This window comes from Natrix helvetica (genome assembly GCF_964273705.1).
Source record: "Natrix helvetica genome assembly, chromosome: 6".
NCBI lineage: Eukaryota > Metazoa > Chordata > Lepidosauria > Squamata > Natricidae > Natrix > Natrix helvetica.
In genome coordinates, this window is record NC_138553.1 from 7,820,473 (window position 1) to 7,838,285 (window position 17,813).

Consider the following 17,813-nt stretch of genomic DNA (forward strand, 5'->3'; position numbering starts at 1 on the left):
ATATATATGTGAAAATGTTAAAGGGGGGAAACCGGACAGCACTCTGTTTACAAAAGAATTTTAAATATGCAAAAATTAAAAAAAAACTTTGTTTAAAAGAGGGGGGGAAGGAAAACACTATTCATTTGCACATAACTGCACCGATTTTTGACTGGAGATGTAGAAACAGCTCCAGATGTTGGAACTATTAAAAACGGAAAAGACACTCTTATAGTCTTTGAAAAATCTGCCATGTTTTAATGTTTTAAAAATAAACAAATGTTTGGGTATTAGAGCTGGGCAAATCATATGAAGGTTACAACATAAAGCACATGGGCAAGAATAGCGTATGGTGCCCTCAACTGTTGAATGGACTATGGTACCTCCAACAGTTGCAGCATCTGCATCTTTCAGATGGGAATTCTCTCCTGGTGTGATACCCCAAATACTTTACCTACATGTGCACGTGTAGCAAATCATCTGGAGATCAATCCAACGTGAGAGAACCTTTATTCTAACCACTGTGGCGGCGCAGTGGTTAGAATGCAGCACATTTCAGGCCAAACTCTGCATTCCACTGCCAGGATTTTGATCCTGGCTGGGTCAAGGTTGACTCAGCTTCCCATTCTTCCGAGGTTGATAAAATGATGACTCAAATTGTTGGGAGCAATATGCTGACATTTGTAAACCGTTGTGGTGGCACAGTGGTTAGAATGCAATACTGCAGGCTACTTCTGCTGACTGCCGGCTGCCAGCAGTTCGATCCTGATCGCCTCAAGGTTGAACTTAGCCTTCCGTCTTTCCGAGGTCGGTCAAATGAGAACCCAGATTGTTGGGGACAATAGGCTGGATTTGTCAAGCGCTTAGAGAGGGCTGTAAAGCACTATGAAGAGGTATATAAGTCTAAGTGCTATTGCTTCGAATGGCTGTAAAAGCACTATGAAGCAGCATATAAGTTTAAGTGCTATTGCTATTTATCATTTTTAATGCCTTGAAGGCAGGAGTTGAAATCCTGAGCTTGCACAAAAATGGTCAGTTAGGTGGGTAACCCACTTCATGACTGTTGCAACTTACAACCATAATGGATGGGCTTCATTAAAGTCATAAGATGAGGACTGCCTTAATTAGGATCAAATCAGATTAATTACAGTTTATACAGTAATCAAACTGAATACCAAGCTCATGTGTCCCTGAAATCAGATGAGGAATCCAGATGTCATCTGCATATACCAACATCTGCTCTCCCCATCTCCCCGATTCCATTAAAGTTTTTAGAATTCCTGTCAATCTTAAACCACGGTTTAAATAAGGAGAATATCTTCAGATGATATCTCAACAAGTCGTATATTTTACCAACGAGAGGGTATATTATTATTAATCGCTCAGGATATTGGATCGAAACACAGTTATTAATCACTTGTGACTTGATACAGACAAATATATTACAGGACTATACGTGTTATAGTTGCCAATGACATCACCCTGGTAAGTATTATCGTGCAAGCTTCAACCATAAACAAAGTTTGTTAATTGAGGATTATGGGACTTGAATACTCTAACCTCAGTGTATATTGCAAAGTTAGTGTAATTTGTAGCTTATGCCTATGTTTCTCAACTTTGGTAAATTTAAGATGTGAGGATTTCAACTCCCAGCATACGAGCTGGCTGGGGAATTCTGGGAGTTGAAGTCCAGACCTCTTCAAGTTGCCGAGATTTTAAAACACTGGTTTGTTCCATACTATCTGAGGTAAAAATGAACTTGCTGTTCTCCAACATATCATGAGCCGCGGTGGCACTGTGGTTAGAGTGCAGTACTGCAGGCTACTTCTGCTGATCACCAGCCGGCAGCAGTTTGGCAGTTCGAATCTGAGCAGGCTCAAAGTTGACTCAGCCTTCCATCCTTCCGAGGTCGGTAAAATGAGTACCCAGATTGTTGGGGGCAATAGGCTGCCTCTGTAAACTGCTTAGAGAGGGCTGGAAAGCACTATGAAGCAGTATATAAGTTTAAGTGTTATTGCTATTGCTATATCAGTGAGGACAGAACTCTTTTTAAGGAATGGGAATCCTTCTGTTATATATATATATATATTCTCTCTCCAAAACACTCAATCAAAATGAAATCTGTTGCTTTTTCCAAAAACTTGACCCTTACTTCGATGCTGTACCTGAACGGGCATAGCCCACAAGTTGGGACACAGGAACAAGAACCACATAAGTTGGTTTGTTTCTATGGCAACCAGGTTATTGATCTGTCCTAATGTCATCTCTCCCATGGACAAATTAGATGTGGAAAGCCTCAGGATTTTGTTATAGATCATTGCCTAGGAAAAGAAGCAAGAAAAACACCAGTGAGTATTAGGAACTTCCGCATTGGAAATCACAACCAGTACAAGCTCAACACAATGTAAGGGGACGATCACGTGGGCTGTACTTCCAGTTTACAATTTTAGAACCATGCGTTGGGACCACTGTTCCCAGAAGATCATGCAGGCCAAAGATTATGGGGCTTATCTACTCACCAATCTAGGGAGCATCATTCACACAACCAATTGGAATGTATAGGTTGACATGAAAAATAACCAGTTCTATCACCACTCCTGTCATGTATCACGGTATATCACAGAGCCAGATAAATAACCAACTCTATCTCTACTTTTGTTGTGTTTCATCAACACTAGCGTGCTCCTACTCAACGTGTCTTACAATTAATTAAGTTTATTTATTAGATTACTAGCCGATAACCCAGGGTTGCCCGGGTATTTATTTATAAGGGGAAATGTCCAGACCAAACGTAATTTCTAATGTTGGATTTTCCCCCTTACCAGAGAGAGTCCCCTTGTGGAGTACTGTGAAGCCGTAACCATGGCAACTCCACTGCGTTATACAGTAGAAGCCATTTTACGGCAGTACAGTAGAAGCCATTTTAAGGCACAAAGGCTGTATCTTAACAGAACACCCCTCCCCTAGGGGTGTTAGAGGTGACTTACCCACCCACCCCTCAGTATTTTTCTCCAGAGAATAAGTCATCTGTGTACCATGTTTGGTTGAAATTGCTCAAGGCGTTCCAGAGTTATGCTGGAACACACACACACACACACACACACACACACACACACGTACGTGTATGTGTGTGTGTGTGTATTTGTTTTCGTAGATTTTCACGGGTACAGGTATGCAGGTCTTGGCGTATTCGGGTCTTTTCCTGTGTAAAATTGAGAGTATCTTGGTGACATTTCGCCGAGGTCCCACTCACCATCTTCAGGCTGGTGCCTTCGGCTTCGTGCTTGTGCGAGCAAAGCGTGATCGGACATGTCGTCTTTCTATAAATATTGGTGGGAGTGTGTGGAGTGCTGGCTTTGTTGCTGTAAGCGGATTGGTTGCAACATCTTGATTAGTTGATGGAGTTGATTGCAGATTAGTCGGCTGTTTCATAACATCCTGTGTGGCTGAGGTACTGGCTGTGTGCCTATTGTTCTTTTGTGTTGTAACGACCTGGGTAATGGGCTGTGTGATGACATCCTGAGCTCTATTGTAGTGATATCCTGAGTCCTGTGCTGCAACCTCCTGGGGGGGTTGGCTGTGTTGTAATATCCTGAGCCTTTGCATTGTAACCTCCTGAGTTCTGTGATGTAACGTCCTGAGCAGATGGCTGAGGTGTAACATCCCGGGCTTTGGTTTGGTTCCGAGTTTGCGGTCTGGCCATGTGTTCATGGCGTGTGTCAGTTTGCTTTGTGTGGGAGTTGGAGGGGGCTACAGCAGTTGGTGATGCCGCCGTGGTTTGCCTTCTGGATGGTGGTTGCATTTGGTCTTTCGGATGGGTTTGAGTCTCGTGAGGATGATTGGGGGTTGCGTCCTGTGTTGTTTTGGTCCGGTGTCGGTTTTTGTGGCAAAGGCTCAGGATATTACAATGCAGCCAACCCCCCCCCCCCCGGAGGTTACAATCTTACATGGGAAAAGGCCCGAATGCGCCAAGACCTGCATATAATATCAATCAAGTAAGTTCAATTATTTTTCATCCTAGCTTTTCCATTCCATTGTTTCGTCACCGCAGCATCTGAGATGCCAGTCAAAGGCCAAAATGAGTCTTTTGGAAAGTCTTTTGGGAAATTGCATATCCCTGAGGTAAATAGTTTTATCAATCTTTTATCCTACTTTACCTTGTCATTCTTAAGAACAAGTGAATTAAGTAAAGGTGTGAAGAGTTAGAATCCTACAAGGGGATGAAATTAAGCCACTATTCACCAGTAAAGCTCCTCTCAGGTTGATGCCAGTTTCTATGGTAACATAATAGGAAGCCTGGAGAAATGTCCTCTGAAGGATAAGCGCCAGGAACAGGAGAACAGCCAGGACATAATTGTCTTTGAGGAAATCTCTTGAGGTGAGGAATGGCTCTGTAGATGTCTTTGGAGAGAAGAGGAAGAAGCAACTTCAGAAAGCTTTGAAAGCATTCTCCAATCATGAAAGGAACAATTATAACCAACACCTACATCAACAGTAGTGGTGGGATAAGACCGGTATGCCCTGGTACGGGCATACCAGTGCCTGCTGGGAGCACCAGGTGCTGTTCCAGTATGGTGCTCCAGAGGGCCCACTCGCCCGCCCGCCCGCCCTCCTTAGCGGTATTTGAGCCGATCGGGGCTTCCATGCACGGAGCGTACGGCGCCTGCACGAAGCTCCACTGAGCAGCTGGAGCGTCATGGAGCATTGCGGGCAGTAAGCATTGCGGGCATGTGGTGGATGCCCGACCCCGTTGCACCACACTGGTTGCAATGGGATCCAGAACCCACCACTGATCAAGAGTATCCAACCTTAGAAACTTTAAGACTTGTGGACTCCAACTCCCAGAGTTGGCTGGTTGGGGAATTGTATTTATTCTATTTTTATTTTTATTTTATTCATTTGTTTTGTCAAGTGGGTATAAGATAATAGATCTAAGCACATACACGATTATGAATACATGAAATGGATATGAATGAATGGGGTCGTTAGGACAGGGACGGTAGGCACATTGGTGCCAGGGGTGGGTTGCTGTCGGCATTACTGCAGGTTCGGTGCACAGAAAATGTTGTGCATGCGCACTTGCATTTACACCTAAAAAGGTCCGTGCATGCCCAAAATGTTTCAAAAGGGGAAAAATTACATTTCTGCAATGAAAATTGTTCTGCGCATGCACAGAACCAAAAATCAAGATGACAGTGCTGTATGAGCACCGGTTCGGGGGCGTGGCAGGCCTGGGTCGCTGTCGGGTCCAGTGACCCAGGCTGACAAATTACTACTGGTTCGGCTGAACCGGGACGAACCGATAGGAACCCACCCCTGGTTGGTTCGCTTATGTACGCCCTTTACAGACCTCTTAGGAATGGGGTGAGGTGAACAGTAGACAGTCTAAGGTTAAAGTTTTGGGGGGTTAGGGAAGAAACCACAGAGTCAGGTAGAGCATTCCAAGCGTTGACCACTCTGTTGCTGAAGTCGTATTTTCTGCAATCGAGTTTGGTATGGTTTATGTTAAGTTTGTATCTATTGTGTGCTTGTGTATTGTTGTGATTGAAGCTGAAGTAGTCATTGACAGGTAGAGAACATTGTAGTAGATAATTTTATGTACTACGCTCATGTCAGACCTAAGGCGGAGTACTTCTAAGTTCTCTAACCCCAAAATTTCAAGCCTGGTGGCGTAAGGGATTCTGTTGTGAGCAGAGGAGCGGAGGACTCTTCTCGTGAAATACCTCTGGACTCGCTCAATTGTATTAATGTCCGATATGGCACACGTGCCATTGGTTTGCCATCCCGGGTCTAGCCCATTATGCCTGGTGGAATGGTTAACTTACATTGGTGGGATTGTTTTCTGTGGAATTGCCCTGATTGGTGGGTAAACTGTCAATGATGCCAGAAATGCAAAGTGGTCCAGCAAATCCCAGAAGGTCTGCTAAATAGCGGAAGGTGCTGCTAAGGAGAATGGGGCGCCCAAATGCCCGATACATTGCTAACCAGATGGAAGGAGTACGGTTTGGATGGTCAGCTACTTTTTTCTGAAAAGACAAAAAAAAAAAGGAATTCAGCAAATGTTTGTTTGTTTTATTGGATTTATATGCCATTTAATCAATCATGATGGTTAATAATTAAAAATAAAAGTTTTCCCTATATGCCAAGGTATGAAGAATGCTGTTACCTTCCTATCAAAGTGGTACCTATTTATCTACTCACATTTGCATGCTTTCGAACTGCTCGGTGGGCAGGAGCTGGAGCAAGGAACGGGAGCTCACTCTGTCACACAGAAAACACCAAAGCCTCTCAGACCAAAGTTTACCATGACGGATATATTGGCTGACAACTTCCATTAAGCCAAAATAATCTTTCAGAGTTGCAATACATCCATATGGTGATTTTCCAAGGAACTTAGACACAGGTCACAACATACTAGGATGTTTGCGTTGTAGAAAATCTGACTCATCCATCATCCTTGCCAAGTAATATTGTTATAAATCATGTATGTTTGGCTATATAATTTCCACCCCTTAACCCACCCCCCTACTTATCTACTTTGAACTGTGGAAATCTAGAAGAAGATGTTAGAATAACTTTATTGTCACTTTGAATGTACACTAATCGACATACATATAAATGAAATTTTGTTGCAAATAACTCTCAAAGGGTCACTACCTCCAATATACACTACCTGGACATGACAAAATAAATAAATAAATACAAAATTATGCATATATCCATATACATCATATGACACAGAAAAACAACACATGTCCTAGTCCAGATGAATACATGTACATGGCAAGAAAAATGAATCTTTCGAGTTTAATTTAATAATTTTTATAATTTAACTTGCTGATGACCCGGGGCTGCCCGGGTATTTATTTATCCCAACCTTCTTTCCATGAACGTCACCGAAATTTCTAATGTTGGATTTTCCCCCTTACCAGAGGGAGCCCCCTTGTGGAGTACTGGGAAGCCGTTACTATGGCAACTCCACTGCGCTGTACAGTAGAAGCCATTTTAAGGCAGTATGGCAGAAGCCATTTTAAGGCACAACAGGATGTATCTTAACAGAACACACACTCCAAGGGGTTTTAGGGGTGTCTAACCCCCACAGTATTTGTTTCCAGAGAGTAAGTCATCTGTGTATCAAGTTTGGTTGAAATTGCTCAAGGCGTTCAAGAGTTACAGCAGTACAGTAGAAGCCATTTGAAGGCACAACAGGCTGTATCATAACAGAACACACCCACACACCGAGAGGTTTTAGGGGGTGTCTTACCCCCACAGTATTTGTTTCCAGAGAGTAAGTCATCTGTGTACCAAGTTTGGTTGAAATTGCTCAAGGCGTTCCCGAGTTATGCTGGAACACACACACACACACACACACACACACACACACAGAGCCATTTATATATAGAGAGAGATTTTTAATTTACATTTTTTAAAAATAATTTTAATAACTTAATCATTATTAAAGAATTATTCAAGGAATTACCTTTTGCTCCTCGTAGGCATCTTTCAAGCAGACATAGTTAGTAAGTGCCCTCATGGCAATGGGCAGCTTGCCTATTGCTTTCAGGTCGATGGGTTTTTTGTGAGCTGATATGATCAGGGGATTCATCCACCAGTAAGTTGCCTTGGACAGCAAGTTGACAAAGGGCTGAAGAAATCTCACACCCAGATCCTGGAGGTCTTCAGGCGGCTTTACTTTTTGAGGACTTGAGAAAAATACATATTTCTGGGGATAAGACATAGAGAACAGGCTGTGTTGAGAATTAGCTTGCGATGAAAGGATATTTTGCTACTTGAAAGAAAACAGCATGTAGTCTAGACTCTAGAGCCTGTTTGAATTAATGATGAAGGCACTAGGCTAGGAGCCAGGAGACTGTGAGCTCTAGTTCCACACTAGGCATGAAAGCCAGCTGGGTGACTTCAGGCCGATCACCAGGAGACTGTGACTTCTAGTCCAAGAGACTGTAAGTTCTAGTCTCACCTTAGGTGTGAAAGCCAGCTAGATGACTTTGGGTCAATCACCAGGGGACAGTGAGTTCTAGTCCAAGAGACTGTGAGTTTTAGTCTCACCTTAGGCGTGAAAGCCAGCTAGATGACTTTGGGTCAATCACCAGGGGACAGTGAGTTCTAGTCCAAGAGACTGTAAGTTCTAGTCTCACCTTAGGTGTGAAAGCCAGCTAGATGACTTTGGGTCAATCACCAGGGGACAGTGAGTTCTAGTCCAAGAGACTGTGAGTTTTAGTCTCACCTTAGGCGTGAAAGCCAGCTTGGTGATTTCAGGCCAATCACCAGGAGACTGTAAGTTCTAGTCTCACTTTAGGCATGAAGGCCTAAAGCTGGGTGACTTCAGGCCAATCATCAGGAGACTGTAAGTTCTAGTCCAAGAGACTATAACTTCTTGCCTTACCTTAGGCATGAAAGCTGGCTGGGTGACTTCAAGCCAATCACCAGGAGACTGTGAGTTCTAGTCCAAGAGACTGTGAGTTCTAGACCTTTTGTGCTGGTTTAGGCACAAAAATCAGCTTTGGACTCTCTCAGCTCAACCCATTTCACAAGGTTATTGTATAGGAGGGAGTATTAGTTATGTTTGCCCCTTTGAGTTATTTATAAAAATAGTGTAATAAAAATGAATAAATATAAATAAATCAACATGGCACCCACATCCTCTCATATAAGGGTGCTTAGCACCCAAAGATAACTAAGGTATTCTGGCATCTGAATCAATATAATATTTTTCTTTAAAAACCCTAGCCGATGGCAAATGCCTTATTCTTATCTAAAAGGTCAGGTAAGCATGTGAGTGGGGGATTCAGATTGTAGCCGAAGATCCAAAAATAAATACTAAGGAACTAGTAAATGTGTGTTTGTGATATCCTGTCCAATGCACCACTAAGTATTCTCTTTGAGTTAGTTTTTTTTAATAAAAAAAAGATGAATGCCTCCAAATCTGAGAATCAGAACAGTTGGCTTTTAGCAAAGGCTAAATCAACCATCTTCAACCAGGCATTCTCCAGAGTTCAAAATGCAAAATTCCCAGCCAGTACTGGGCATACAGCCAAAACACATATAAAGCATGCTAGTAGGGAAGGGATGGATTAACCTTCCCCATTTGCCAGTGATTTGTTGAGGACAGTGGTGGGACTTGAATAACTTAATAACCAATTTTCTGGATGGGTAGGCTTGGCTGGTGGTCATGTGACTGGGTGGGTGACATCACTCATCACACTCAGCCCTGCCCCCCTGGCCACTCGCCTCAAAGACAGAAGTAGGATTCAGCTGGTTGGGGCTAATCCCACCACAGGCTGGCCCCACCCCTGCCTGTTTTTTGGCCTCTTTTTTTGACTTTTTTGGCCATTTTTGGCTGTTTGGGGGCCATTTTCAGGGCATTTTTCAAGCCATTTTCAGGCCAGTTTTGGGCCATTTTCAGGACTGAAAAATAGCCCAAACAGCCAAAAAAACAGCCCTGAAAAGAGGCCGGAAAACGAGCAGGGTTGCGGCCAGCTAGTGGTGAGATTTTCTGGTTCATTGAACTGCACAGAATCTTAACTACTGGTTTGCGCGAACTGGTGCAAACCGGCAGTAGCCCACCTCTGGTTGAGGAACACTGCATGATATTGAGAGCAACACACCTTGAGATGTTCTTACCCGAACACGTATCACATTGATCTCCACAGCCATTAACAACCCATAAAGCACCACCATCGTCCCAGTGATACAGAAACGCAGCTGACCGAAATAGATCTCGTCTTGGCAATATCTGACCAGCTTGATCGTTTTTGTGACAAAGGCCATGATCCAGTACAAAAAAAGGGCTGCGGGGGGCAAAAGAAATACGTAGCCCTCAATTCCATGCATGCAACATTTGTTCTCCAAGCAAGCAACGAAATATGCCATATTCTGAAGAAGGTTGAACTGGGAAAAAATTAGACTGAGTGGTCCCCGATGCTCCCTAAAGTTGATTGTTTTCTTGCAGACATTTCATTACCCAACTAGGTAATATCATCAGGGCTAGAAGGGAGTGAGATTTGCTCCCTGTCTATATACAAGTGGCTTGCCCTCCTGTTGTTGATGGGAGTGTTCTTGGTAGTTCCTTGATTCGGCTGCTGTTTAACAGTGCGTTGTAGCCATCAAGCATTTCCAGCCATCGCAAAATATTGCAACACTACCCCTGAAATCACATGATTGTGATCTGGGTTCTAGGCAAGCTGTTTGCACTTATGGCCAGTTGCCAAAAGACCCGTGATCGTGTGACCATGACTTGCAAAGTTCTCTGCTGGCTTCCCCAGAAAGTCATTGGGGAAGCCAGCAGGGAAGGTTGCAAGATGCAACTGTCTGCTAAGAGGGCACACTTTCATCTCTAAGGGTTGGCTGAAAGGCTGCCTCTCAAGGGAAGGTGAACTCCTTTGGTGGGTGGGGTGTGATTCCCAGAAGGTGTCAAAATTCAAGCAAAAAACATGGTAAGATGGGCAGGGTGCCTTGGGAAGAGTTGGGGACAAAGGGGGCAACTGGAAGCATGCTATCATGTCTCCCCTAGTCCTTCTTTTCATTAAACTAGACATACCCAGTTCCTGCAATGGTTCTTCTTATGTTTTAATCATCTTCATTGCTCTTCTCTGCACTCTTTCTAGAGTCTCCACATCTTTTTTACATCGTGGCGACCAGAACTGGATGCAGTATTCCAAGGGTGGCCTTACCAAGGCATTATAAATTAAGTTATTATCACTTCAGGATTGACCTATTTCAAATGTAGATACTTTAAAAAGAAAGAACTTACCCAGAAGTAATTTTGGAAAATTTGATGTCTCAATATTGTGGTAATATACTATGGAGGTTGTAGCTGCTACAAAACCCATTATAGCTGGCAGGAAGAGGTGCAGATGGCAAGTCGGCAATTTTCTGTAAAGGAACCAAGGTTGATGTCAGAGTTAGGGCTGTATTTCAATGAAGAGATGCTCAAGAAATAGCAATAGCACTTCGACATATATACCACTTCACAGTGCTTTACATCTCTCTCTTTAAGCGGATACAGAGTCACCTTATTGCCCCCAATAATTTAGATCTTAATTTTACCCACCTCGGAAGGATGGAAGGCTGAGTCAAGCCTGAGTGGGATTTGAACTGCCAAATAGCAGGCAGCCAGCAGTCAGCAGAAGTAGCCTGCAGTACTGCACTCTAACCACTGCGCCACCAAGGCTCAATGGACTATAAACTCAGCAGCATTTCATTCAAGACTGACCTCTATACAGGTAGTCCTCAACTTATTACAATGGTTAGTGACCATTCAAAGTTACAATGCCACTGAAAAAAGTGACGTATGACCATTTTTCACACTTATGACCACCGTAGCATCCCCATGGTCACGTGATCCAAATTCACATGCTTGGCAATTGGCTCATATTTATGATGGTTGCAAAGATTTAATTCCAGCCCACCTTGAATTCCATTGACTTTTATCTACCACCAATTTGCTTCGACCGTTAGTAGTTCAGATTCTTGTAGAGAACTTGAGCTTGCAACAAACCCTCATATTCATTTGAATACCCGTGATTTCCGCTACCAGTTCCACCGAACCGCTCTGAACTGGCTGAATACCACCTCTGGTATGAAGTCTTTTTGCCTTTGAATTTAAAATCTATTAAATATGAGACCAAGTATTTTTGGAAGGTGCTTTTGATTGGTTAAAGTAGCCCCGTGGGAAAGGTTTGTGGCGCCTGGCTAATTTGAGCCCCACCATTAGCTAGGTTTTGGGTCTCCTTCCGCAACACTTACGAATCTGAAACAATGCCCTCGCCGATTTCACACACATGGACAAAAAGGAGAGTGAAGGTCAGAATCCATCGCAGGTTGTGCCCAGGGAAGTGTAGCCATGTGTTGTGATGGATCTGGACTTTGGAGCTTTGGCTTCCCCATCCTAAAATAAAGACACCAGTTAAAGAGTCATAGAAATTTGGGGGAACAAAGCAGAAGAGCGAAATAAGAGATACGTCTCTCAGTTATAGGTTGGTATAGGAGCCAGTTAGGTCTAGTGGTTAAGGCAGCAGGCTAGAATCCAGGAGGCTGTGAGTTCTAGTCCTGCCTTAGCCATGAAAGCTGGCTGGCTGACTTTGGCCCAATCACCAGGTGTTCTGTCCCAAGCCTCTACAATATATACGGACGCAGACCTGGCTGTCTGCCACAACTAAGGAGGGAGATAAGCAACCCCTTGGCTGGGAGTCCAGAAAGATAGCTCTATGAAAACAAGGCTTGAACTCACAAAATTCTCCCAATCTTTCTCTATGGCTGGATCAGTAAATTGTTGTTTCCTGCAAAATTCCCCTCCCTTCGCCCCACCTATAAGCTCTCCGGGAGGGGACAATCAGTAGCCACCTGTTCCTATTTCCTTCTGTAACCCTTTTTCCAAAGTTGCTCCCTCCTCCTCGTAGCCCTATGCATACGTACGTCAGGGACAGCCTTCCTCTGTTCTTCCTCACTGCTCCCTGACTCAGACGCCACCTGGTGGCCAACAGGCCTCTCTAGTCCCTGTCTGACTCCGAACACCCCCCCCCCCCCAGAGTCTTCCTCAGCCTCCAGGACAGTCCCATAGCGTTCATCGTCAGATTCCAGCAACAGCTCAGCCGGCTGCTGTTGGGCCACAACACCAGGAGACGTGAATTCTAGTTCCCCTCAGGCATGAAAGCTAGATGGGTGACCTTGAGCCAATCACTCCGTCTCAGCACAAGCCATATTGGGAGTATGTTTGCTACCTACAGTTATTTGAAAAAATAATAAAGGCAGGAAATAAATAATAATAAAAAATCCCGTGAAGCTCCATTTTCTCCTAGTATTCGCCTACATGGCCATGCCTGATTTCATGGCCTTTTTTTGTGGTGGTCATTAAGCAAATCTATTGTCTGCAATGGATGTTTTTTTGCCGGAAACCAGCTCTGGCAAAAAAAAAAAAAAAGTAATAAATCATGGTCACATGATTGCGAGATGCGGCAAAGGGACACAAATGTAGGCTGGTTGCCAAGCACTGAAAACCGGATCATGTAACTGACATGGATATGGAATTTTAAAAATGCAAAAATATAAAAAGAAAACAGAAATGGAGAGAAAATGAGATAGATTTGGATGGATAGATGGGATGGTGGGAAGAAGGAAGGAAGGAAGGAAAGAGAGAGGGAGGGAAGGAAGGAAGAGGAGGGGAGGGAAGGGAAAGGAAGGGAAGGAAGGATAAAAAGAAGAGAGAGGGAGGAAGGGAGATGGAAGGAAGGAAGGAAGAAAAGAAAAGGAAGGAAGGATAAAAAGCAGAGAGATGGAGGGAGAGGGAAGGAAGGAAAGAAAGAAAAGGAAGGAAGGAGGGAGAGAAGGAGGGGGCAGGGAAGGGAAGGAAGGAAGGATAAAAAGCAGAGAGAGAGGTAGAGGGAAGGAAGGAAAGAAAATGAAGAAAAGAAGGAAGCAGGGAGGGAAGGGGGAAGGAGGAGGAGGGAAGGGAGGGAGGGAAAGGATGAAGAATAAAAAGCAGAGAGAGGGGGGGAAGAGGGAAGGAGGGAGGGAAAGAGGGAGGGAGGGAAGGAGGGAGGGAGGGAAGGATAAAATGCAGAGAGAGAGAGGTAGAGGGAAGGAAGGAAAGAAAAGGAAGAAAAGAAGGAAGGAAGGAGGGAGAGAGGGAGGGAAGGGAGGAAGAGGGAAGGGAGGAAGGAAAAGAAAATGAGAGATGGAAGGTGGGAGGGTGGGGGGAAGAAGGAAGGAAGAAGGGAGGGAGGGAATAAAGGAAGGGGAAAAAGGAGGGAGGGAGGGAGGGAGGAAGAAAGGAACGTTCATTGGTTTATTTATTTTGTTAACAAGGCCTAAAATAGGCAAACGGAAAAACAACTGGAAAAAGCGGAGTGTGGCATTCCTTACCGATAAACAAGATAGGAAAGGTGATGAATAAGAGGAACACATGAGGCACCAAATTGAGGGCATCCAGGAAACAGACATTTCTTACGAATCCCTCGCTCATATTATAAGCAGAAATGTTGGCATTGCCACAAAAGGAAATATTCATGGCTGACTCGGGAACAAGGACGCAGCTGCGAAACAAAACAGAGCAAAACTTCACAATACAATCAGAGAAAGAGTCACAGTGAAATTACTCCTGGGCGCAGTGCTGTATTTCACTTTGCACCTGGTGCCTAGACATCCCCTATTTCCTTCAAGATACTCAAGAGAGAGTTCTGAGTACAAGCAAGCCCTTTGACTAACGACGCCAACGAAGTCCAAAATCTCTGTTGCTAAGCGAGACAGTTATTAAGTGAGCTTTGCCCCATTTCACAACCTTTCTTGCCAGAGCTGTTAAGTGAATCGCTGCGCTGGTTCATTTAGCAACGCGGTTGTTAAGTGAATCTGGCTTTGCTTGTCAGAAGGTCGCAACAGGGGATCATATGACCCCGGGACGCTGCAACCGTCATAAATACGAGTCAGTTCCCAAGAGTCTGAATTTTGATCACCTGACCACGGGGATGCTGCAGGGCGGTGGTCATAAGCGCGAAGAACGGCCCCGAGTCACATTTTTCAGTGCCGTCGTAACTTCAAACGGTCACTAAATGAATGGATGTAAGACTGTCTGTACTCGTCTTCTTGTTCTGTAAGTTAGAAGAGGCCAAGTGGTAATCCTCAATTGACAAATGGTCATTTAGCAACTGTTCAACGTTGCAACTGAGTCCCCCGAAAAGCACTTACGACCCAGTTCCAAAGTTCCAAAAGCCGAGCTTCAGCCCTCCCTCCTCCGTCCAAGTGACCACATTTTGGGTAACTGGACTTGATAACTGACCCATGTTTATGGTTGTTTGCAGTCATCCATGGTCACATGACCACAATTTATAATGTTTTTTGATGGAAACCAGTTGTCAGGCCTGTAGCCACATTTTCTTGTGGATCTTTGGCCTGCCACACTTTCTATTCTTCTACTATGCATTTTCAGTTGTGGGAAAATGGGAGGGGGGGGGGGAATTGTACGGAGTTAGATGATATGTAGCCATAACAAAATCCTTTCTGGAAAGCCAAGGTCATCCTTTGTCTTTGCACCTCTGCACCTGACCGGAACTGGATGGGTGGAACTGCCAGCATGGCAGTAGAAGATTGGACCATGTGATTGACCTGTGGGTGTGGGGGGCAAGATCTTGAAGTTTCAACTGGGTGGGGAAACCAGGAAGCTTTCAGATTCGGGTTTTCACAGAGGTGCCAACATGGCTCTCTTAATAAATAGGAACTTTGAGCAATACTTTGTCTTGGACTCTGAATTTACTTTTGGATGCTATTTGGAACCCCGTCAATAACCTGAATCTGAAAGCTTCCCGCTTTTCCCACCAGAGAGTAGCATGTCTGCTGACGAAGTTGGTAAAGCTTAGGCCACAGTTTGGATGACCGACTGCACTTGTATGCTATGTGTTATAGATTCTCTACAAAAAGGGGTGAGACCAGTGTTTCCAGAAAAAATGCCCCATAGCGAAAAAGGAGTTCGTTCAATAAACGTAAAGGTAAAGGCCTCACACATATGTGCTAGTCATTCCCAATTCTAGGGGGCGGTGCTCATCTCCGTTTCTAAGCCGAAGAGCCAGCGCTGTCCTAAGATGTCTCCGTGGTCATGTGGCCGGCATGACTAAATGCCGAAGGCACACGGAACGCTGTTACCTTCCCACCAAAGATGGTCCTTATTTTTCTACTTGCATTTTTACATGCGTTAGAACTGCTAGGTTGGCAGAAGCTGGGACAAGTCACGGGAGCTCACTCCGTTATGCAATGCCAGGGATTCGAACCGCCAAACTGCGGAACCTTTCTGATCGACAAGCTCAGCATCTTAGCCACTGAGCCACCGCATCCCACTCAATGAACTTACAGTTCTACAAAACCATTGTAATCTCAACACGAGGCCAAATATAGTCAATTACCGAACAATGCACAAAAAATTTCCTTGAGAGTAGACTTACGCACACCAAGGAGAAGGTTCAAAACTATGCATTTTATATAAGGGCCCTCAAACAGGGTAGTAACAAGACCCCATAAATGTGTTTGTGAAAGTCCAATGGGAAAAACTAATAATTCTATTGAGGTTAGAGTTGAGCAAAATAAAGAGGGAGGGATTTTTTTTTCCAATAATTAAATTTGAAACAGGTCATGACTAAGGTTTGCACACTTACAATAACCATCCACTGTCCTTTGAAATAAAAAGCAAAACCTGGATCAAAAATTGACAGTTTCCAATCCGTTCCGTGAAATAGTTCGAGCGTTTTCTTTTTTTAAATTGTCACTCTCCTCTAGGTTGCTCACAATCCTCTGGGATATCTTGACCCACAATTTGAGAACTCTGCCTTAATGTACCATGCAAGCCCAGCCCATCGTGGCTCATCCAATAAGCCATGGTTAAGAGAAGCATGGCTTAACCCATTGTAGTAAATGAAATGTGTGCCATGCTAAAACTTTGTTAAACCGTCTACTTTAACCGCATGGGTTTGGCTCGATAAAAGCTCTAACTCTTTTGCAACCACATAATTATCAAATAAAAATAAGAGAGTTAAATTCATATTTCTGAATTTCCTAGTGACAAGTTAAGACTGTATTCTGATACACACTTAAGGAAGGAAATATAACATAGCATAATAGAAATTATTTTTATGGAAAGATCCCTGCAGAGTTAAAATTTTGTAACAGATACATATCTTGACTTTGATATATCAGCACTTCTTTATTTAATTTCCTGATGTCAATAGTTCCTTTTGTCCTATTTACTTTCTTTGGGCCACCTTTACAAAACCCTCCTTATCTGTAATATTTCACAGCTTAATGAGGCATTTAGATAAAACAATTCCATGTATTTGTTGTTGTGAGCCATTCAGAGTGGTTTATATTGGGTGGCCCTATCAATCTTTTAAATAAATCAAATAAATAAAGGTTACATTCCACTTGCTCTTTTTATTGTTTCTTTAAAAAAAAACTTTATGTGGATTATTTATATTTGAAAGTTTTCCACAATATTCCAAGCATAAGTATGATAAATTATTTTTATCTTTTTCACCCAAAAAAGTATTTAGAATTTACTTTCAATGGATTGGAAAGCTGAGCTGAATATTTGTTTGTTTGTTTGTTTGCTTGCTTGCTTGTTAAATTTATTTGCCGCCTATCTAGCCCAGGCGGCTTTCAGCAATAAAAAGGAAGAAATGAAAAGTGTGTAAATGGAACAGAAGATAATAGAAGAATAAAACAAACACAGAAAAAGAACATAGTGAAAATACACCAATATGATATACACTAATTATACCGGTAATCAAGTGGACAATTCATTCTTTTCTCACTGATTTTTCTGCTGCTCGGATCATGTTCCTCAGGCATAAACAACGGAGATCATGATCCTGACCCAAAATAGGGTTTTTCCCCCCTTCATGCTTTGATAATATACCGCCTTCTAATTTTACAGTATATCAGAACTTGACATGCCAAGAGAGAAAATTTAGGATGGTTACTTGGTAGACCAAGGGGAAGAAGAAGAAGAAGAAAAATAAACAGTTTGTACCACCCTGACTATTTTCCCCAGCCAGCAAAGAAAGATGGCACGGTCCTTCTTAAGAACTGGCAAAGACATTTTTTAAGCATTTTCTCTGAAGAAACAGAAAGAGGGATGCAGAGAAAACTTTGCTTCCGAAGAGACGAGGGAAAGGAGAGAGAGAAAGATTGAACAAGGGTGAACTTTCGAAGCTCAGAGAAGACTGCAAAGAGTTCCTTACCTTCATAAACACACAAACACACTCTGGCACCAAATGCCAAACGTGTTTCTCCCGGCGTGGCCAATATCATTCGGACGGCAGAGGCTGCTGTACCAG

The 17,813-nt window shown here is 43.4% G+C and overlaps 1 protein-coding gene across 4 annotated transcripts in view; it reads right to left on the minus strand.

Annotated features, from left to right (window-relative positions):
- ABCC9 (ATP binding cassette subfamily C member 9) overlaps positions 1-17,813 on the minus strand; it is an 87,747-nt gene extending 69,934 nt beyond the window's left edge. For 3 of the 4 annotated variants that reach the window (XM_081957773.1, XM_081957771.1, XM_081957772.1), the window contains exons 1-9: positions 17,718-17,813; positions 13,861-14,030; positions 11,746-11,887; positions 10,751-10,872; positions 9,622-9,788; positions 7,460-7,702; positions 5,805-6,005; positions 4,222-4,380; positions 2,145-2,300 (exon numbers count right to left, since the gene is read on the minus strand). In XM_081957773.1, coding sequence (XP_081813899.1) covers positions 2,145-2,300; positions 4,222-4,380; positions 5,805-6,005; positions 7,460-7,702; positions 9,622-9,788; positions 10,751-10,872; positions 11,746-11,887; positions 13,861-14,005 — 1,335 coding nt within the window. In that variant the 5' untranslated portion in view covers positions 14,006-14,030; positions 17,718-17,813. The remainder of the gene's footprint in view (positions 1-2,144; positions 2,301-4,221; positions 4,381-5,804; positions 6,006-7,459; positions 7,703-9,621; positions 9,789-10,750; positions 10,873-11,745; positions 11,888-13,860; positions 14,031-17,717) is intronic. The other variant, XM_081957774.1, reaches the window with a different exon arrangement.